Here is a 23,219-nt window from a genome sequence, read left to right as displayed (position 1 = left end):
ACAAGCAAAACTTGAATAAATTATTTAGCCTATTTGAAAACTATTATTTTATCAATTTAAACTGAGTCTTTTGTTGCAGGAAGGGAGCATGAGTCTTCTGAAAAGTGTTGAGAAATTCAAGCCTCAAGCTGGTTGCAGGTTTGCTATTTATGCATACTGGTGGATAAGGCAATCCATTAGGAAGGCGATTTTCCAGCACTCTAGAACGATCCGCCTTCCAGTAAAATATTATTCCTTTCAAGAAGCTAAAGCAAAATGGAAGCAGCCAAGGACCTGATGCCTATGCTAACTTGGTCATATAGGAAAGGATTTTAGACTAATTGGAGAGGCTATTTTTTACTTATTCTCATTTCAATTACTGGGAAAAAATATAGTAATCTCTTCAAAAGTTTGTTTTTTAATTGGTAATAGATTTTGTATATATGAAAACATATAATATGTAGTTCACAGTTGTAATTGTAATTTTTTAGTCATGTGGTAAAAAAGAATAATATGTTTGATAAGACTATTTGTTCTTGGTACAATTTCATTTATGCAGAGCTCTTTTATTCATTGATAGAAGTAAAGTTCTAGTTCTTTATACTATTAAGATAAAAACAAGATCTAAAGAGGCATTTCAAGATTCAAATTTATGTAAGTGAACCCCATATTTGAAGTAATGTTCTTATAAAAACTATTCAAAAATGGTGTTATTTTTTTTAGATTTCGATTATACTCCATCATGAATGTCTTAAATATGGAATCGAATCCAAGCCATCACAGACTTGAACCAAATGATCAAAAGTTCAATTCATATTGGATAGTTAGAAAGTTCGGATCGGTTTGTATTCTTACCAATATTCATCATTAACATGAAGATTCAACCAAGGTCCATTCATCATAATTCATAAGATGTGTTATCAATATTTTGTTATAAAAATTGATTGAAAGTTTAAAATTTGGTTATCTACAATAGTTGAAAGATTAAACAACACAAACAAGAAGAATCTCTCTATTCTATTCAACTAACAAACTAATAATGAACAACATCATTAACATGAAGATTCAACCATTCAAATAAAAATCTAATCACCCCATGAAGACTTCCCACAAATGAAGAATACACAGTATCATCAGGAACAAAATCAGCTTCTTTCATCTCATCAAACAATTCAAATGCCTCATCCGATCTTCCCACCTTCGACAAATCCGAAATCATCGCAGTATAACTTACGAAACGCTAAGCACTTAGCGAAACACTAGGCACTTAGCGAAACGCTATGCACTTAGCGAAACGCTAGGCACTTAGCGAAACGCTAGGCACTTAGCGAAACGCTAGGCACTTAGCAAAACGCTAGGCACTTAGCGAAACGCTAGGCACTTAGCGAAACGCTAAACACTTAGCGAAACTTCCCTGAAACAGAAATATGAACCAGAAATATGAACCAATGTGATATGAACGAACCAAATAATAAATATGAAACAATATAAACCAAATAAGAACAGAAGGGTTTGAGAATATCATGGAAACATCTTTAGAATCGACACCTTAGAATCATCCTTCACCTGACCTGCATGCAAAATATGTTTAGGGTTAGGGTTTGAAAGAAATGAAGATAGTGTAAATCGATTTAGGTTTAGGGTTTGAAAGAAATGAAGATCGTGCAAATCGATTTAGGTTAGACCGCCGCCCCGCCGTCTCTGCCTCCGTCGTCTCCGTCGCCGCCGCCGTCGTGAAAAAGAGAGCAAGAGAAGAGAGAGAAAGAAAATGAAAAAAATGAAAAAATTAGAGTATTTATACTAAACTTAATTCACTTAGCGAAACGCTAAGTCCCTTAGCGTTTCGCTACAAGGGTAATTTCGTAAAAAAAAAATAAAAATACCACGAACGCAATTTAATTAGTAAATTACCACCAGATCAAATAACCTCATCTTTGAGGTTATTTAATCAAATTTCCCTATATTTTTAACTTTCTTATTTTAATTCTATAATATTAACAAAATTTTAAAGTCCGGTCATATTTAGTATCAAAATCTACAATTCTAATTTATTTATAAATACATACGTTCATAATCATGATTAAAAGTCAAATAAAATATAATGAACCTAATCTACTGTGCTAGTTCAAATGTAAAAATTATACTAAAAATATAAAATTAGATGAAAGTTCACGTGATTCAATTATGCACTAACTTTTTAAAAAATTTATAAGTAAATAATAATAATTCTATTTATAAATATAGTTATAATTAACCATAAAATTTCTAGTGAGTGAATCAATTTTTTAAATAACTTTTATTAAAATGTCATTCATGAAGTTGTTTAGATGATCGATCAATCCGGTTAGAACGTCGATATTGGAGAGTACATGTCGACCATTTAGATTCGAAAATAAAGGGTTAATTCAAGGAAGATTTTATACCGCTTTTCAATCATGATGGGTGAGTTAGACATCAACTGATTTTTTGTCGAGTAACTTCTTTGCGAACTTAAGGAATTCACGTAAACTTTTCAAAAGTTGATTCGTGGGAGATTGTGTTTTATTTTGTGTTAAAATCAATTACTTGTGTAGTGAAATTAATGTTATTGACGGAGATGAGGAGATTTATGGACTCTCCGCTGAGAAGGTTAGTTCTCGTATTCACATTTTGTTAGTAAGTTGCTCGATATGTGTAAGGAGAAAGAAATTAGGACATTTCAGCGAAATAAAGATGCATGGTTAAAAATTGAAAATGAAAACACTATTTTTTTCCATGAATCTCTAAAGCACAAAAAAAGAAGTAATATAATTAATTAATCTCGCTCGAGGTAAAAATTTATGATAGTGAACCAAAAATCTATACGAGTATTGTCAAATTTTATAAGAGTTTATTTGAATAGTCATTTAAGGTTAGGGAATGATATTAATTTTGATTCAAATATTACAATGCTAAAAGAGACGCTGAGACTCATTTTTTTGTTGGACTAAGTTGATGAGGCAATTAAGGGTGCAGAATTGAGTCGTGAAAAAAAAAAACCGAAAAATCAATAACCGAACCGGTTTATTTATCGATTTATCAGTTAATCGATTCTAACCATTCCGGTTAATCTTTTTTTGGTTAAACGAATTTTTTTATCCATTTTTATTAAATTAATTTTTTCTAAAATAAATAAATATATTAATAAAAATAATAAGTTAAATAAATAAAAATGAAAATAGTGGTGGAGCCCATTTATAATGGAATGAGTGGTGGGCCGTTCACGTTGAGCAAAATTTGGGTCTGTGAGCCCCCCACCTTGCAATTTGCAATGTGCTCCATAATTCCATTATTCAAATATTATTGTCTTTCTTTCATTCAATTAACATTTAATTAGTGCTATACAATTAGGTAATCTTAAATAAAAATTCAATTCATTTTATAATGTATATCAACATTAATAATTAATAAAAAAAAATTATCTTCTTTAAAATCACATTAAGTATACAATTTAATTAATGTTATAAATGAATTAATCTTAATTTTGTTAATGTATATTAAAACATATATAATTAATAACAAATAATAGACTAATAAGTTGAAAATATCATCTTTTGTTTCTTAACAAATTCATTGGTAAAGATTTTTTTTAATTTATAAAATATAAAATCAGGAAAACCAAAATAATTTAGCATTTATTTTATAATTAACACAACTTTAATAATTACTATGCTTCTTGTGATTTTATATTCTCAGTTATTTCAATTTTTAACTTTAAACCTATTTTCAAAAGATTTTTCTCCCTTATCGAATACCCCACACAAAACGCCATCATATCAGACATGAAGCAGAATTGGATATGAAGAGCTGGTTTGACGTTTTAATTTTTTTTTTTATTTTTATAAATTACATCATATATTTTCAAAATTTAAATTATTTGATTCATTAATTTTAATTTTATAAAATTTAAATAAAAAACATTATAATAATTGAATTAAAAATCAATAGCATTAATTATTTATTACAAAAATTTCTTTAAAAAAAATCATTAAAATTCCTAAATAATTAAACAAGCTCCAAAAGTTTGAAGAGATAAAAGAAAAATGAAATCTTTTTTTACTTATCTTATTTTGTTCCCCAATATAATAACATAATTATAAATATCTCATTGCAAGTCCCACAAGCCCCATTATCACCATCTCTCCCTCCACTTATCCTTCATCCCCTTTCCCAAAAAGCCTTTTTCAGTTTTATATTATATCTATATATAATAATATAATAATAATAATACAATGCCGACGTTTAGTTGTAGATGCAAAACGTCACTAATACGAGCCTTCTTAGGTAGAAATCAAAAAAGAAAGGCAATAATAAAAATAAAAAAGGGAAAGAAATGGCAAAAAGAAATACAACTGGCATTTTTTTTTGTATCAAGTGAAAGATCTATAGAGACCTCACCAAACCATAAGAAAAAATAAAAATAAAAATAAAAATAAAGACAGCGGTTGTTTCACATCAGACTGCAAGTACTTGAAGTGTTTTCGTCACTAAATGCATGCGAGTAGGGATCCGGCTGAGGAGGGTACGGGTAAGGGTGGTATGGCGGCATATAGTTGACAGCAGGCGGTGGTCGGGCGTACATCATCGGATGAAATCTCTCGTTCCCGTTTGCCCTTTGTTGGTTCATCATCATTGCCGCCATCTGCTGCTGCTGCTGCTGTTGCTGCTGCTGTTGATAGTACGGATTTCCTGTCATGGCATCCGGTGCTGCTCCGGGGAAATATCCACCAACACCTCCACCCCCAGCCGCCATGGCAGGAAGACCCTGAGCGGACGGCGGCATTTGACCCATCGGCATACCTCCACCCATCTGACCCATGTTGGGTGGGAAACCATTGCTCAAATTGGGCATTCCATTAGGCATCATCATCATTCCACCCACTTTCTTCTCTCCATTGCCCATGTTATGACCATTTCCACCACCAGCACCGCCGCCCCCGCCAATTTTACCCTGACCTCCGGGGTTGTTGTTACCATTTTTACCATCAGACGGTCCCCCACCACCAATTTTACCACCGTTTTTACCACCTCCACCTTGATTTGGATTATTGTTCCCATTTCCACCGCCACCGCCACCGCCACCGCCACCTTTCTTTCCATTATTGTTAACATTCTGGACCGGAACATGATTCCCTCCACCGCCGCCGCCGCTAGCACCGGCCTTCTTAGCATTTCCACCAGCACCATTATTATTACCACCACCTTTGTTCTGGGCATTCATCATCTGATGGACATTAAGCATGTTATTCATCATGTTACCCATTGGCTGCCCTGCTGCTCCACCACCACCACCACCACCGCCACCATGGCCGTTACCCATAAAAACCGGTTTCCCTTTGTTGGGTGGAGGATAATCAATTTCATCGTCCAATTCATCATCGTCATATTCGTCGTCATCATCATCATATTCGTCATCATCAAACTCATCACTCAAGTCATCCTCCTCCGGCAGCTTGAACTTCACATTTTTCTGGTTCTGATTGGGATTCGGCCCGGCAGGTCCCTTAGGCAAGGCCATCTTATTAAGATCTTTCGGTTGGGGTAACTTATTCATATCCTGAAACGCTTTCATCTGTTGCATTAGCTGCGGATTCATCCCTTGGTGTTGCTGCTGCTGCTGCTGCTGCTGCCCACCTCCTTTTGGCTGATTATTATTAGCACCGCCGCCTCCTCCTCCTTTCTGGGCTTTGTTATTTCCAGCTTTAGTTTGGTCGATTTGGATGTTCTTGAACTGGTTATTGAGATTGTTGTTGTTGGCGGGTTTTGGAGCTCCCCATATTTCAGCATGCTTACCACTCTTAGCTAGCTTCTTGATTAAGGTGGCCGCATCTACATCCCCTGAAACTGTCACTTTCCCCTGTTCTGCATCTATCTTGGTTGTATAAACCCCTAAACACAACGGACCAACGTTAAATTCATTAGATCTATTGGACAAATCAGGTGAATTATCAACCAATACAGAAAAGTAAAAAAAAAAAAAAAAAATAGCAGTTACCTTCAATCTTCTGCAAGATCTTCTTCACTTTGCCCTTACATCCATCACAGTGTATATTCACTTTCAGAACACAGGTCTGCATAGAAAGAAAGAAAAAAAAAGAAGGAAAGAACACCACCGACAAAAAGTAATCAAAACCTTGAGTCTAGAACACGCAAAGCATTTGAAACCCGTGCAAATACATTCATTCAATTCAAGGAATCAAATTTAAACAAATCTGTAAAAATGGTTTTACCTTAATCTTCAAGAACTCTTCTTTACTCATCTCGAGAAGTCGAATCAAAGAGGTAAACAAAAGGGTAGAGATCTGAGAGAAACGGAAGCAACTAAAATAATAGAGAAACAAAGTTGATTAAGATTGGAACAAATGTACATGAAACAACAATGAGTCCAAAACAGCAGGAATCATTGTTCTTCACACGAAAAGGGAGTAAAATGTGAGAAAACAAATGGTCTAGTGAATGAGAGTGAGAGTGTGTGAGAGAATGGGGTTGATTCAAGAGGAAATGTTGGTGGGCATTAAACTCCTATCACCTATATGTGCTGCCTCTCTCTCTATGTTTCCTCTGTTTCAGAGTTACAAGAGAGAGAAATGTGTGTGTTTTTGTGTGTGAGAGAGAAAGAAAGAAAAGAGAACAACTCGCAAATCTCTCTTCCTCGGGTTTTGCCCTTTATTTATGGGGAGTAATTTTCTTTTCAATTATTTATTAACACAATAATGAAGAATTTAATTATTAGCTTCCCTGTTCAAGCCGTTTTGATTCTTGGCTTCGGTCGGCTTAATGGCTTCGCTCGTTCAACCGCTTTTATTCTTTGTTTAAATGTAAAATCTTTTCAATTTTCCTTCTAAATAAATACATGATCTATCATCTACAAGAGTAAATTAGAATAAATGATGTAACAAAATAAAATAAAATAAATAAAAAACTGGTAAATAGAATAATGAAAATAAGTGCAGAATAAATGAAAGTAGGTGTGCAAAGGAAGGAGTGTGTCAGATCATCTCCCTCCTAAAATTGGATACCATAATAAATTCAACTCATTCAATGTTATCAATTTACTACCCATTTTTATTTCACGTGGTCCTCTACTATATTACAAGTTAATTTAATTTCAATTAATTATAATAACATTTTTATAACTATTGTTTATATAGGGTATAATTATATTTTTTTATAACTTGATCAAAAAAGCACATTTTTTATATCTAATTTAATCAATCTTTTATATTAAATGAAAGATATAATGAATCTCTATTTTTTATTTTGTACTTTTGAAATACAAATGAACATTTTTTAAAATAAATCATCTAACTTAATTGAGATGCAATGAATCTGTAAATTTATTACTATTATTTTAATTTTAAAAGGACAATATGATTCTACAACTTTTCATCCAACATATTTTTTTCTGTTAAAAATTAAACCTATTAACACTTTTTTTAATTTAAACTATTTTATTAAATTATAATGTAATGATAATAAGTTAGTTAGACTATAGATTAAGAGATTTGATTAAAATACCATCTCATATCTAACTTGATCAAAACAATTTAACACAAATTTAATTGATGAAGTGATGTTAGACTTATATATATTATAATATTTTTTTTTTTTCTAGAAAAAATTCAATATAAGTTATAAATTTATTCTCATTATTGTTTTTTTTTTATGATTTTTCTAACATTGGAGGGTGTTTATTTCATTTTCACAACTCAAATTTGAGTTTTGGTATTATGTTTTATTCAAATTTTTCGAATTTTGTAATCTCAATAATACTTTAAATCTTTGATGGTCTACTGCTTATACCTTTCAATCACATTAATCATTATTTCTCAAATTTGTGTCCGTCTTCTTCTTTGCAACAAAATAAGATGGTGTTATCGGATCTAGAGTTATTTTTCTAATAAAATATTTTTGGAATTTATCTTTCTTCTAAATGTCTTTTTACATGTATCCTCTAATAATTTTTACGAGTTTCTCGCTATCTTGACTATATTTGTAGATGATCAATTATCATTTAACATAATTGTTTTCAGCGTTGCTTGTCAAATTTTTATTAATTTTTGAATTATAGAGAATTAACATGACACCCATTAGGGTTGCGAATGAGTCAAGTCAAGTCAAGCTCAAACTAGCTTGAGCTCGAGCTCGAATCGAGCTCAGACGAGTTTATATATTTGAGTTCGAACTCGACTCAAAAAACTTGAATAAAATTAAATTTTCAAATATTTGTATAGAAAAAATATTTATTTTAAATTTTATGTTTTAATATTAAAATAAATAAAAAAATATATTAATTATTATTAGACTCGAAAAAGCTCGACAAACCTTCGAGTAAGTATTTACATGAGCTCGAGCTCGAATATTAAACGAGCTGACTTGAACTCGGTCAAAGTCACTAAGTCGAGCTTTGACCTCATAAGCAGTTTGACTCATTTGCAACCCTACATCCCACATCCATGGTACTCCGTTTTCATTTAAAACGTTTTTAGTGAGAATCGAACCCGTGATATTTTGTTCTCTTAAATCAACTCTTTACACTTAGTCATTTTGGTAGAGTCACGTTGTTTATCCACTCTAGGGTAAAAATAAAATTCACAGCCACTCAAAATTTTGAGTAAAAATTTCTCCGTGATTTTTTCGGTTTACTCTCATTCATTACTCATTGGTGTAGAACTCACACCAATTCGTATTGAGTCACCTTCAAAAATTACATTATTTTTGGATAATTTTCATTAGTATTTTAATATTTACCAATCTGTATTATTTAAGGTCCTTCTTTTTCATTATTTGTAAATTAACATTCTATTTGTAACTCTTGGTTTGACTTCACGAGAATTATTTTTTTTTATAAAAAAAATTAAAGTTGGCGGAGGCAAATGAGATGATTCATATTTTTGGGGTGTTCCTTACAAGTTCTTACTTTAATTTTCTTTTGTGCACTAATTATTAATATTGACATTCTCAAAAGCCAAACCCATGATGAAACCCTTCCCCCCTTCTGTGAATTTGTCCTTCACACACTTTCCTCTTGTCCTTTTTGCCCTTATTTATTAAAATTTTGGCTAAGTTTAAATGCAAATTAAATACTATATTGCTTCAACTTTTGGAAACTCTAAAATCCTTTAAGATTTAATGGTCCATTCAGAAAATTTTAAATTAATAAACTGAGAAGCAGAATGTGGTAAAAAAAATTGGACAGAGGGTCATTGATGATAGTCCCAACTACATATTATTATTGCAATGAATTATATGACCTGCAAACTGCAAACGTATAATAATATTTGTGCACATGGTTTCTGCAGTCCCTACAATGCCCAAATTGAAGCTCTTTAATTTTAAGTCATTTCCCAACAAATCTCCATTCCAACAGGCAACAAAACATCAAGTTAAAGTTTCATTGGCCCAGTTTGATGTCAGCTACTGTTTTTCTATTGTTGAAATGTTTCAAATTCATTTAAGTTTCTCAATTTTTCATGTTTGACTGTATCTTTTTCAAAACCCAGTCTGAATTATTGTTCTTGATTAACCCAACAATTATGATTGAATAATGACAAATCACCACCCATATAAAAGATTCTTATGGTGGATTGGTTTCAACAATCTAAAACTGGTTAAATAATATTTACATTTTGTTTGAAAAGTTTTAAGAATTTACTTAAATTTTAGTCAAAGTTACAGGACTTATTTGTCTTTTGTGTTTGTGTTTAAGTGTAGGGGCACATGCAATTACAGTCCCACATGACTGGTCTGCAAAACTCCAATTTGACACGAAAATAAAGAAACCCTTGAAAGCTATTTAACCTTAAAATTTGGACAAAATTTCCATTCAAGGATAAATTTGATTCCTGTTTTCAGTACCGTTGTTTAGCCTGTTATAATTTTAACGTTAGTGACATTTGAAATCGTGACTCACTTTTGATGCTATTATTGACCACCGCTCAAAGGAACCAATGGTTGCGTTCTGAGGAGTCAGGTCTGATTATATATGTAAATGCCAATTAATAAAGTTTAGTTTGATTCAATTTCTTTGTAACTTTTTTTTTCTTAGATATTTTATTTTTGATAACATTCAACTTATTCAAATTTTATTTGTTCATAAAGAAAAGCTTAAAAATTTAAAGAAAATTTGTATCTTTTTATCAATTCATGAAAATATACTGAATTACAATTTTGCTTAGTCATTTAGCCCGACCCGATTGACTCAGATTGGATATTTTGTGTTTAGGCAGGTCACAATAGCACATAAGTCATTTGTGTCTTCTAAATTTGACACGGACCATTATTACTGTTGTGTCAATTGTGCCAACATAGTAAAATGATTTTTTTTTTAATTTGATATTTTCTTATATATTTCATATAATAGTTTAATCAATTTCAAATTTACCCTAACTTTCTTATTTTAAATATTTTTGTTTTTTATATTTAATATATATATAGTAAAATGATTTTTTTAAAATTTGATATTTTCTTATATTTTTCATATAATAGTTTAATCAATTTCAAATTTACCCTAACTTTCTTATTTTAAATATTTTGATTTTTTATATTTAATATATTTCAAAATAAGTATGCTTATTCTTATGATTTGTGTTCTTCCCGTTACTTTGTACATTATCTCGTGCCAACACACAAATCGAATTGAATTAAAGATATACAGTTTAATAGTTGAAAGAGATAATTTTCAAATGAGATAGAACTCACTATAGTAGATATATGCCTGTTTGGTTTGTATCTAAGCATATTAAATGAGAGGAAATATTTAAATTTTGTGTTGTAAATTAGTCACAATTTGTTACTCAAATTTTAGTAACTATAAACTAAGTTTAAAATTTCACAAAATTATGATCTTATGTCTTCATAAAAGAAGCTTAGATTGGAATATATTGTGAAAATTCACATAGGTTTAAGGTAATCTATAGTGATGAAAAAGTTTACGATTTAATTTACTTATGGCTAAAGTTTATGAACTAATTAATAAAAAAAAATCTTTAGAAATATATTTATATAACTAGTTAGATTAAATGTACCGTAGATAAATTTTGATAATTTGAATAAGATTTTTCTTTATAACTAATTAAAAAGAAATTATTATCAAAAGAAGTACAAAAGATTAAAATGATTTTCTCCTAAAATTTTGAAAAAAATATTAAAGAAAAAAAAGAACAATTAGAAAACGTGATCTGAGCATAGTGATGATGACTTGCTTCTTTCTGAGACACATCTCCACGCTCTTCTTTAAACATAATTAAAGTCCCTCGATCTGTTGCTTAACTTTACCACTACCAGCATGCAAGAATCATTCTTTTTCATGTGCAATATATATAGAACAGAGCAGAAATGAAATTGGGTTTTCAGAAACGGCCCAATATTATAAACTAATTTACAAATAAATGAAAGAAAATTGAACAAGAGTCCAATGGAATCAACTTAAACTTCAAATTTTAGAAAGTAAAAAAAAATGTATATTGGTCCCACTTAGATCTAAAAATATATTGTTTTAAGATCAATTCTAACCAAAATCCCTTCCTTTAAAGAGGGCCCTAATCTCTCCTTCCTTTTATTTGGCTCTTAGCTAATTCAGTCAACAAGAAATGATACACTTCTACATGCTTTTGACCTAATTTAACACTAGGGTTTGTTTGAGTTTAATTGAGACCCCAAAACAATTAAGGCATTTTAAGTGGGTTCAACTGAAAAGACATGGCCATAACAAGAAAAGTAAGAGCATATATTATTTTACCAACATGCATTTGAATCCACAATGAAGCAAAGCATGAATTCCTTGTATTTTCATTTAATATGACATCTTTTGTTAATTTCTTAACTCCACCAAAACTAAAGAAAAAGCCTAGTGTTTGTTAGCATAAAACATGGCAAATATTTAAAGATTGCATTGTCCACCTAATAATTATGAATAGAATACAAAGTCTTAAAAAAAACATTTAAGGAAAGACACAACGTTTAATCAAATACCCTGAAATAGAATAGTTTCTCAAGTAATGTTTACTATTCAAACCTAGTTTTCTTCAACCGCCCGTGTCTTCTTCCAATTCAATCATTTAGTTTCTTAACGATATGCAATCATAAAACCCAGAAATAATTGAACAATTCTTTATAACAGGTAAGCAAGACAAGCCAACAAGAAATTAAAATGATCAGAAAACAAAATAATAAAAAAAGAAAGAGAAAACTAACTCCTCAAACACAACAATAGATTAATAATATGAAAAAAAACACAGAAACAATTAAGAAACTATAGAAAATGTGTAAGAAGAATTATGTTATGAATGATCAAGATAATTCCATTCTAGGTTTCTTCCGAACAGAAACACAGCCCTTGAGATGATCCCTAAAAATTCTAATCTCAGAACAATCTCTAAGATCCTGAAGACTGATATGATGTTGCTTGGTAGCCGATCTCGGAGAAGAACTCAACGTTGGATCATGAATCCAAATATACGGCTGACATGTCTCCTGACAGTAATCAAGCAAGCTTCCATTATCAACGCCGTCAGAGACGTAAGTTTCATACATTGTCTTGTACTCCAGTTTCTTCGATGACCCAGATTTCAAGCTATGAACTTTCTTCAACGCTGACCCCACCTTTACCTGTAATTCAACCGGCTTATCGCTCAGATTCAAGATCCTCGTTCCGTTGCCCGAGAAAGACGACACTTTGCTCTGCTTGCGGTTGCCGCCATTGAAACACCTTGGTATTAGAGAGTGAACACCCAAAGTCATTACTTTCTTTTTCTTTTAGGAAGAAGAAGAAAGAAGAGTAATTATCTCTATATATGAGGTCCCTGCTGCATTTTATATAGCCTGTTCTGTTTTGTATATGGGAGAAAGCTTTTGGTTTAAGATTTGGCATTATATGATGCTCCATAAATATTGATTTCTATAACTTGATCTGTGTATAAATTAATGTGTAACAGGAAGCTTAGCTGGCTATTATTATTATTGGGTTTGGATCCGTTGCTTCATTATTATTATTATTATTATTATAAGTACTGTTGAAGTTGTTTACCATACCATAAAAGGAAATCCAAAGTAAAGAGGGGAATCCAAAGTCCTAATAAAGATTTGATTGTTGTTTGCTTCAGTTCCAATCATTCAGTCTTTAGATTTTACCGTTAAAATGATCCCGCACCGAACGTGGAACAGAACAAAAAGATTGTCCTGGACATGATCTCCTCAAGGCTTCTGTACAAGATCTGGTCCTAGAGAAAAGGAAATCAATGGATCCTTCCAAACACATCTCTTTCATTTCCATGTTATATATTATGCTCATCAAATTAAAGCTTTATTTATTGCAGTTATGTACTCGTGGGATATTATTATAATTTACAAACATTAATGAGACAGTATACAAGAAGCAAATCAGATAATATAATATTACTAGCTTGTTTCAGACCTTTTTTTTTTTAAAAAAAACTCAAGAGATATATACTTCTCATTGTTTGCATCGATTCACAGTTAATTAGTCAATCTAATCAAAGTCACATTATTAATGAAAAAACCACTAAATTAGTTTGTTACAACATGAATTATAATTAGTTAATCTAAGTTAACTCGAACATAGATTTAATAAAATAATGATGAGGTTGAGGAAATTGTAATTGTTGATACGAAATTCTACACTAAAATTTATTTGTAGTCACAAGGAGAAAGGTATCTTAAGAAATGTAAGATCTAGTCTGGAGATATTATTTAAAAAAGCTCCTTAAGCACACAAACATAAAAAAAATTAAACAAATTTATCAATTTAAGAAAAAAAAAGATTAAAATTCCATAGCACTGTCAATTACTAATCTCATAAGAGAGAAAATAGCAAGAAGGCTTGGATTATTAACATCAATGTTATCTCTTTCCTCCTATGTTTTCAGCTCTGTTCTTATTTTTTTTAAGTCTCATATTTATTATTTATATTAAAACGTTTAATTATTAGTTATGGGTTGGATTTCTTTTATTATTAATTTTTAGATCTTGAAGTGATTCTAAATGGTATAGGAATTGTAAGTTAATATAAGTATGTGACAAATTATATAAATAATATATTTATACAATTATAAAGGTAAATCAATAATTTTTAAATTTAATAGTTAAAATGTTTATACTTTACAATAAAATCAATGCAATAATTTCCAATCCGGTTAAATCCAAAATTTGAAAAATTATATATGTGCAGAACTATTTTGGTGCTTAAACAATTTAAATTTATTTATATATATTAATAAAATTATAAATATATATTATTATAGCAACCAAATTGTCAAATAGCATAGTTTAATATTTGAACTAAAATTGGTCTCTTATGTTTAAATTTTGGGGAGTGTTTTTTTTTTGTATAAAAATTATTATATTATTAACATTTATTATTATTAATTATTATTATTTATTTAAACATTTTAATTTTAAATTATAATAATTTATAAAATAATTATATATTAAAATTATAATATAATGAATAAATTTAAAAGAAAAAGTATTATTTTAACTTAATATTAAAATTTATTATATAATTATTTAAATAATATAAAAACATGTTGTTAATCTAGTTTTACAAATAAGTATAGCATCGCACAACTAAACACGTCTATTTTAATATTTATACAATTATTCTCTTTTGTTCATACTTATTATATATTTATACTGAAGTTTTGAATTGATTCTAAACATCTTTTATTGAAATTTAAATTATTAATTTTAAGAATTTTAGGAAGTATCATATATTTTATTAATATTTCAAAACTTTTTACCTACAGTCATAAATTTAATAATTATTTACTTCAATAGAAATCAAACAAGGTGTGCATTGTGTAGATTTTCAGACTAGTTACTAGTTTGGTGACACTTAAATTGTATAATCTTAGTGGAACAATAAATCAATAAAAATAATTGTTTTACATAAAAGAAAACTTATACACAAGGAAGGAGGTAAAGTAAGAGGAGAGGCAGCAAACTAACTAGATCCTCTCAGAATTAAGTAACAATATGTACATTGCTAGCCCATAACATTGGACTGTCCTAGATCCATTTTTTAAATAATAATTATTAATTTTAAGTTTTAACTAATATAGTTAACCATAAATTTGTTATACATAATCACAAACCAATCAACGTTATACTTAGAAACAAATATAAGAATAAATATTCCAAGGATGGGTATTGCCCGTGGAATTGTTGGGTGACCTAAATACGTATACATAATATTTAAAGATGTAGATAAGTAATTTTTGTTAATAATAATACATAATTATTATATTTAATCAACCTAATATAGAATATGTAGAGTAAAATAAAAAATAAAAATATCCGAAATCTCATTGTCCCGCACTTATTATTCGTGTATACGCAACCAAATAGTGCACGAATTACAAATTTATCACTTTTAATAGTTTGCTTGAATTATAAACCAAGAAAACAAATATATAGTCGAATACGACAAGAGAATATGCATAGATTGATGATTCAATTATTCTTAGCTTGGTCATTCGATTAAGATTATTTCGTTCGAGGGAGAACCCTTATTCATCCGGAAGGGACTGAATTAGCCTTTGGGCTTAAAAAAGCGGCACCGTCCCTCTATAATACTGATTCGGTTCAAATGCTAGAAATAAACCTCCGAATTTCATAGGCATAATAACGTGTGAATACAAATCCTTAAGAATAGATAAAATTAAACATTATCTTTTCACCATCTCTTTGGAATGAGTCGTGTAAGACGTTTGATCAAATATTATGCCACATAATTAACTTGCATTAAGTTTTATTATTTATTAATGAGAAATATACAAATCGCGACTGGGACAATGACGGCCCAACGATCGTCTAAATGGCCCAACATTGTGATTTTTTTTTAATTAAAAAGCGCACATTTAACCCCACATTTTACCCAAAGTCAGTCATTCTCTCTCTATATAAAAAAGGGAAAAGGGCGCCATCGCCATTCTCCATTTTTTCTATTGGCAAGTTCCACTTCTTCGTCGCCGGCAAACTCCGTGCTCTGTTCTGTTTTCTCCGTCACCTATAAGCTCTGTGTTCCATTTCATTTTCTATCCGTTGACCGCAAGCTCCGTGCTCTGTTCTGTGTTCTCCATCGCAAACCTAAACTCTGTTTCAACGTCTGAAGCATTTGAAGCTACATTTTGAGCATATTAAGGTATGTTTTCATGCTTCATTTCTGTAAGGTCAAATAAGCTGCTTTTTCACAATCTGAAGCAACTGATTTTTTTTTTCATATCTAGTAATTTGTTGACAAATACTAGAAAAAATATACACATTTAATTTTAAAATTTTTGTAAACATTTTAAAACTTTTTTTTCTAAGCTGATATGCATGTCATTTTCTCAACGCTCCGTTGTCATATTTTCAACGCTGCGTTGTCATGTCAGATTTTAATATGAAAATATAACTATTAAATTGATTTTTTTTTTATATCTAGTTATTTGTTGTACAAATACTAGAAAAAACATACACATTTTATTTAAAGAATTTTGGAAATGTTTTTTTTTTCTAGGCTGATATGCATGTCATTTCCTCAACGCTTCGTTGTCATGTTTTCAACGCTTCGTTGTCATGTTTTCAACGCTACATTGTTATGTTTTTAACACTGCATTGTCATGTTCTTAACAAAGCGTTGTCATGTCAGGTTTTAACTTGAAAATATAACTATTAAATTGTTCTATCTTATTCTTTAGCTTGATGGATCAACCATCATAATTCCCTACCGATGTTCAAACCCCCACTATTGGAATAACTTGATTTCGAAAATGAGCTTCGTGAATATTATAAGTCTTATACCCAATCTAAAGGTTTCGACATTTGAAAGTTAAGAGCAAAAAATGGTCAAGATGACAAACAAAAATAGTTCTCCATTGCATGTGCCAAAAATGATGTATTTATTTCAAAGGGGAAAAATAGTTTACAAGTTAGATCTTCCACCAAGACGAATTGCAAGACCAGTTGAAATTACTAGTGTCTTCCATGAGCATAACCATATTTTGAGCCCGGGAAAGTCGAGATATCTTAGATCTCATAAGGTTTTAGATTCATTTGTGAAAGAAGATTGCAATTAACCGACGAAGCTAGAATAACTTTGTCAAAAAAATCAATTATTAGTAGTTGAAGCTGGATGATATGATAATATGACTTTTGACTTCTAAACCAACACCAACTATTACACCAACAACTGCTCCACAAACAGAAAAATTGATCATCTCTCACGTGAGAGTAAGGATTAGAGGACGACCACCAACAAAACAAAAACAATATTTTATTGAAAAGGTTACGAACAAATCGACTGTAAAGGCGTAAAATAAGGTTAGTTTTCAATTATACAACATTGTCATGTTCTCTATCATGTATTGTCATGTTATCTATATTGTATTAGGCAAATTTGGTGATAGTAACCGCAATAGTGCACAATTCAGTATCAATGCAACAACAATTGAATGATTCAGTCTCGACTCAACTTTCTTTCACATCATTTTTGTCTTCTCAACTTCCATTTCCCGAAGATAATACTTACGGGGACAACATTCAACGAAGATAGTAGTTGTATTAATATTATGTTGTTAATATATTATTGATCAAATTGATGTTATCATTACAAGTTTTCTAGTAAGTTAGTTGTAATATCTTTCATTGTGTTAATATATTACTGATCAAATTGATGTTATCATTATAAGTCTTCTAGTAAATTAATAGTAATATCTTTCATTTACTTGTGTTAATATTCCAGGTGATATATATGTTGAATATTTATAACATGACAACGCTGTTAATAAAATATGACAACACTGTAAACAATTAATATATGTTTGTAGTCTTCCAGTAAGTTATAATATATTACTATAGTCTTCCAGTAAGTTATATATTATAACATGATAACGCTGCTGTATAAATAACATGATAACAATGTAAATAGTTAATAAAACATGAGTTGTATTATAAACATGGCAACGATGTATGAAAATATGACAATGTTATAAACTGTTAATATATGCTGTACAAATAACATGATAAAGCTGTATAAATAACATGACAACACTGTTAATAAAATATAACAACGCTATACAAATAACATGACAACGCTGTGAACTATTAATATATGTTTGTAGTCTTCCAGTAAGTTGTAATATATTATAACATGACAATGCTTTATAAATAACATGACAGTTTAATAAAATATGATAATGATGTAAGCTATTAATATATGTTGTACAAATAACATGACAACGTTGTTAATAAAATATGACAACGCTGTACAAATAACATGACAACATTGTGAACTGTTAATATATGTTGTACAAATAATATGACTGTATTATAAATGATAAATGATGTATTAGCAAAATAACAAAATGACAATGAAGATAGTTTGATATTGTTGTTCTTTGAGTGCAAAATTATCTTCATGTAATGGTTTCTAAACCAACGAAGTTTTTTCTTCGAATTTGCAAGAGTGATTCCACACTACCAATTTTTCTCTCCCTTATAAGTCTCCTTATGCCGCATCAAATACACTCTGCAATCATGGCCGCCGCTGGTATTATCTTGCCATGACATAGTTAACACTTTAATCTCGTACGTGGAGAGTGTATGAGCAATAGTTGACCCTACGAGCTTTAAATAATCCATTAGTTTTTTCAGCATGGTCGGAACTAGGTCATATTTGTCCTCAAAGGTAATATCCTCTGGGAGTGACCTGTTGTCAATTATTTCAATTTGTTGTAGACGACCAAGTAGAAATGAGAACTTACGCATAGAGGCATAAAAATCTACAAAAACAACATGACAACAATTATAAGAAACATGACAACGCTTATAAATAATATGACAATGTTGTATGAATAACATGACTATGCTTATAAGCAACATGACAACGGTTATAAGCAACATGACAACGATTATAAGCAACATGACAATGATCTATAAACAACATGACAACGCTTATAAACAACATAAACAACACTTACAATGTCTGCTTGATCGATTTTTTGAGGCGTAAAGCCAAATGCCTTAACTTCATGGTGTAACGAATCATTATATAAATTGTCTTAACTTGTAAATATGCCCTATAGAAATATGAAGAACGTGTTAGAAACCATATAGTTGCAATAAAAAGAAATGACAATTGGTTGTATAAGTTACACTATGTATCGATGAAAAGAAGATCATTTGTTTGTTATTGTTGGCCTAATTTGATTGTGCATATCCATTCATTTTCATTGCCCATGCATCAGTTATACTAGTGTCTAGCCACTGACCTTGAATCATTGTCTGTAACTGATTACGAGATATGCTTGTAATGTCACTTGAGTATAAGATCTACTTTAAATCATGTTTTTAAGCGACATCAACCTTCACATCCACCGACTTTTCTGTGACATATGGTGATCGCAACATGGCTAGTAGTGTGGACATTTTTCTCATTGGACGCAGAGTTCTCTTCTTCGATATAGGCTTGAGGCGGACAGATATTTCCACAGAATTAGGCTTAGGCTCACAGATTGATAACGTTGTTTCATGGGGAGGAGTTTTTTGGGGCTCAAATGGTGTTGATATTGACTTTTGAGGCTTAGACTCAGGCATGTCATCCTAATTTACACCATGTTAAAGCATCTCTATGAAAATTTTCCTCAATAGGTCATTACCTACGATTCTGTTGATCAAGGGTTTGATGCACGATGCAACACTTGAAGCATCAAAGGTAGATATGTTAGGTAAGTGTCTAAAGCTAAAGAGTAATTTCATGCACAATAAAATATAAATTATAAGAATGTATTCTATCACTTACCAATAAGAATATAAGTGGACCGTGGTAATATGATTCTTGATTCTTCTGCCATTTTTGTATACTCTCGAGGAGTCCGTCGAGTACGTACTTACACTAGTTCAGGTTCTTTATTTTATCAATGTCCATTAATTATTTAAGGATTTTGAACCTACAGTTTTATAAACATGAAAACGCAGTTAAATAATATGACAACGTTGTATGAATAACATGACAATGCTGATATGACAAAGTTGTTGTTTACATGCACTGTGGATTTTGTGTTGTCCATAGAAAGATGGATACGCCGTATACAACAAAGTCTATTTAGTTTATTACAAAACCATAACATTAGGAGGAATCATAAGTTGTTACCTTTTAACTTGCGAAATTATCTTCTTCTTCTTCGTTGTATTCTTCGATTCGTTTTTCTTTGCATTTGCAGAAACTGTGTTCTTCTCAACATCATAAATGATTATTTGTTTATCTGAATCCTAAAATCATAGAGTCGAAAGTTAGACTATAATGTCGCACTAAATCGTAGGTTTTCAGCATTGAGGTAAAGAAGGATGACTTTACCATTTTGAAGTGCACGGAATAAAGAATGGAAACAAGCTAGGGTTTGAGGAAGAAGGAATGTAGTCTGCAAGGGTTTGAGAGGGCAAACTGAAGTAGAACGAAGATAATCGCGAGGGCTGAGCGGGCGGCTGAAGTAAGGAAGATGAACGGAAGGAAGAAGGAATGTAGTCTACTAGGGTTTGAGTGGGCGGCTTAAGAGGAACGAATATATGCTAGGGTTTGAGCGACTAGCTGAAGCGGAACGAAGATAATTGCGAGGGTTGAGCGGGCGGCTGAAGCCAAACGAAGATAATGGAGAGGGCTGAGCAAGCGGAAGGAAGGACGTAATGGATAATAGTTTAGCTTAGGGTTTAAAAATAAAGGCGCGCATTTTATTTTATTTTCACGCTGTTGTACCATGTAAACGGTCGTTAGGGGCAGTCGCTACCCTAGTCGCGATCTGTATCATTTCTCTTAATTAATTATATACATTCCACTAATTAATTTATTAATTCTATCATACCCATTATAAATATTTTCATCAACTTTGCATGTTTTTAAACATATATTCATTATCCACTCCCAACTCACTTGACCATATACATAGAATCCGTGGTTCCTTTTAGTTGCCTTCTCAAGGACAAAGTCGTATTTGTCTGGGGCGCAATCACTACGGGAAAATCTCGTCTTTTTGTCGATTTAGCCCTACATTTCAACGACAAGATCATCAACTCTGACAAAATTCAAGTCTACAAGGGACTTAACATAGCAACTAGGGGCAGAGCCAGGATGAAAAATTACCTGGGGCTGACTCCAACTTGCATCTCAGATTTAACTTTCTATGCTCCGCTTTTTTTTCAATAAAATTTCCACGATTATTCGAAGATGGAGACTCGTCATGCCCTCTCAATGCACACGCTTGCAAAGTGAGCCATCGAGTGCTTTCAATAGTTGATGTAAGCCGTAATCTGTTATTTTGTTTTTCATCTGAAGACTGTGCATTCATTACTTTGTCAGTATGACAAGGATATTCATTAGATTATCAAAATATTCAACTGCCATATTATGTGGTGAAATATTACATCCTATATGCATAACAAAAGAGCATATATCATCATCATTAACTCGCTTTTAATATTTGAATACATCTATTGTAAATGTAGATTTTTGGGGTTGCTTATGTTCAAACAAGAAACATGAGAAACAAAAAACAACATCTTTCAAATGAGAGTATTATAACCAAGTAAATTTCTTAAACCAAAGACTTTGGAACCGTCGATTTTGATTTCCAAATTTGGTCGGCGGGTACTCATCCTTAATAGGTTAATATGACACCATCTTGATATAAGCTCGTCTAATTTAATCCATTTGATTAAAATGATATTTCAATATCGGAATACGTAATGCTAGATCAAGTTTAAGAGAACTTACATCAACATCAATTCTAGGAGATTTGTTAGGTTCTTGAGTAGGGATATCAAATTCTTTATTTAAATACCGAATCAAACCAATGTAACTATTTTAACTTGTTTATTAATATTAATTTATATTTTTTCATAAATTTTTGAAATAGTTTAAAATTAAGAAATATAAAACACTATTATTATTTTAATTTTTATATTTTACCCTTATAAATAATTTGTATTATTAATTATATTGAAATAAATAAAAATAATGTATAATTATTATATAAATATAATTTTAAAATAAATAATATTATTATATGATTTACATTATTTTTTATATATTTTTTTATACTTTATTTATATATTAATTAAAATTTATGTATTATTATAAATATTTGTATATTAGAAAAGTATAAAATAAAATTAAAATAATTATGAATTAGTTTATAAATAAAATGTAATAAATTAAAACTAAAGGAGAGGCCAGGGTATCACCTGACCTCATTTTCACAGTTTTGTTACATAGCCAACTGAGCTGAGAGTCACATGTTAAACACATATATAAAATGTTTTATTTTAACATTTTAATTTAGGTGGGGCTGTAGCCCATGCGTGGCTCCACCCCTGATAGCAACCAACAAGATAACCGAAGAGGAGCGATTCGGCGTGCCTCATCACTTTCTCGCCATCCATTCTCAAACGAGGCCATCTCCCCCATTATCGCAGGCAAGGGCGGATCCATGTACAAGTCTACCTAAGGTGGCTATAGTTTGAAACGAGTAACCTAAAATATTTTGGATATAAATGACAATAACTACAGGAAAATATAGTCATTATTGATATATTTTCATCGTTAAAGGAAATTAGTGATAATGAACTGTGTATATTTTTATGCTTGATATTATTATCATTCTAACTCGGGTAACTTTTATGGAAAAAAATTACAGGTAGATTTTAATCCTAGTTCCGCCCTTAATTATAGGAGGATCAAACTCGTTCGTGAAAGCACTTGTTGATGACAATTTGAATTTTGTTTTCAAGTTCGATTATTGTTTCTTGTGGATGCATCTATCGCTGACGCTTCTTGACAAGTGTGTTTATGATCGAGTCGATCAAATGGTAGAAGTTGGTCTTCCGAACGAAGTTAAGGGAATGTTTGACCATAATGTTGATTACACTAGAGTGATAAGATGTTCTATCAGTGTCCTGGAACTTGACGAGTTCTTTCGGGTCGAAAACAACCCCAACTTGAACGCGGAGGCGACTAGGTTGCTTGAGTAAGGCGTTGAGAAGATTAAGAAAAACACATGCATGTTATCCTTTCGCCAAGTCAAAAATATTTGTAGGCTCCAAGAAGATTTGGGATGGAACATACACAAGCTTGATGACACCGAGACATTCCTCAAAACACCCACCTCTTGCATAAACCTCGATGATGATGGGGAGCAGGGACAAATTTATGTATTCATCCCATTCTGAAT

The 23,219-nt window shown here is 30.9% G+C and overlaps 3 protein-coding genes across 3 annotated transcripts; 1 reads left to right on the top strand and 2 right to left on the bottom strand.

Annotated features, from left to right (window-relative positions):
• Nucleotides 1-4,331: 4,331 nt before the first annotated feature.
• LOC124914100 (heavy metal-associated isoprenylated plant protein 33-like) lies at nt 4,332-6,645 on the bottom strand. Its single transcript, XM_047454579.1, has 3 exons — nt 6,228-6,645; nt 5,993-6,068; nt 4,332-5,886 (listed from the first exon to the last, which is right to left on the bottom strand). Exons 1-3 carry the CDS (start codon nt 6,255-6,257, stop codon nt 4,448-4,450), a joined length of 1,545 nt encoding a protein of 514 aa, XP_047310535.1. The 5' UTR covers nt 6,258-6,645; the 3' UTR covers nt 4,332-4,447.
• A 5,643-nt stretch (nt 6,646-12,288) lies between these two features.
• On the bottom strand, nt 12,289-12,738 carry LOC124916423. Its single transcript, XM_047457137.1, has one exon. The coding sequence runs from the start codon at nt 12,736-12,738 to the stop codon at nt 12,289-12,291; it is 450 nt and encodes a 149-aa protein (XP_047313093.1).
• A 7,906-nt stretch (nt 12,739-20,644) lies between these two features.
• On the top strand, nt 20,645-23,019 carry LOC124916422 (adenylate isopentenyltransferase 5, chloroplastic-like). Its single transcript, XM_047457136.1, has 3 exons — nt 20,645-20,676; nt 20,959-21,110; nt 22,721-23,019. The coding sequence occupies exons 1-3, from the start codon at nt 20,645-20,647 to the stop codon at nt 23,017-23,019; spliced, it is 483 nt and encodes a 160-aa protein (XP_047313092.1).
• The last annotated feature ends 200 nt before the right edge of the window (nt 23,020-23,219 follow it).

Source organism: Impatiens glandulifera, chromosome 9 (assembly GCF_907164915.1).
Source record: "Impatiens glandulifera chromosome 9, dImpGla2.1, whole genome shotgun sequence".
Taxonomy (NCBI): Eukaryota; Viridiplantae; Streptophyta; class Magnoliopsida; order Ericales; family Balsaminaceae; genus Impatiens; species Impatiens glandulifera.
Note: the sequence above shows the minus strand (reverse complement) of the source record. Positions and strands in the feature narration are given on the sequence as shown.

Excerpts from the sequence above, each read along its gene's own strand:
- LOC124914100 (XM_047454579.1), bottom strand. The coding sequence starts at position 6,257 with ATGAGTAAAGAAGAGTTCTTGAAGATTAAG. Across the intron at positions 6,069-6,227 it reads AAGAGTTCTTGAAGATTAAG|ACCTGTGTTCTGAAAGTGAA; the intron begins GTAAAACCATTT and ends CTTTCTATGCAG. Across the intron at positions 5,887-5,992 it reads GATCTTGCAGAAGATTGAAG|GGGTTTATACAACCAAGATA; the intron begins GTAACTGCTATT and ends CGTTGTGTTTAG.
- LOC124916423 (XM_047457137.1), bottom strand. The coding sequence starts at position 12,738 with ATGACTTTGGGTGTTCACTCTCTAATACCAAGGTGTTTCAATGGCGGC.
- LOC124916422 (XM_047457136.1), top strand. The coding sequence starts at position 20,645 with ATGGAGAGGGCTGAGCAAGCGGAAGGAAGGAC. Across the intron at positions 20,677-20,958 it reads GAGCAAGCGGAAGGAAGGAC|TTGCCTTCTCAAGGACAAAG; the intron begins GTAATGGATAAT and ends GGTTCCTTTTAG. Across the intron at positions 21,111-22,720 it reads ACTTAACATAGCAACTAGGG|GAGGATCAAACTCGTTCGTG; the intron begins GCAGAGCCAGGA and ends CCTTAATTATAG.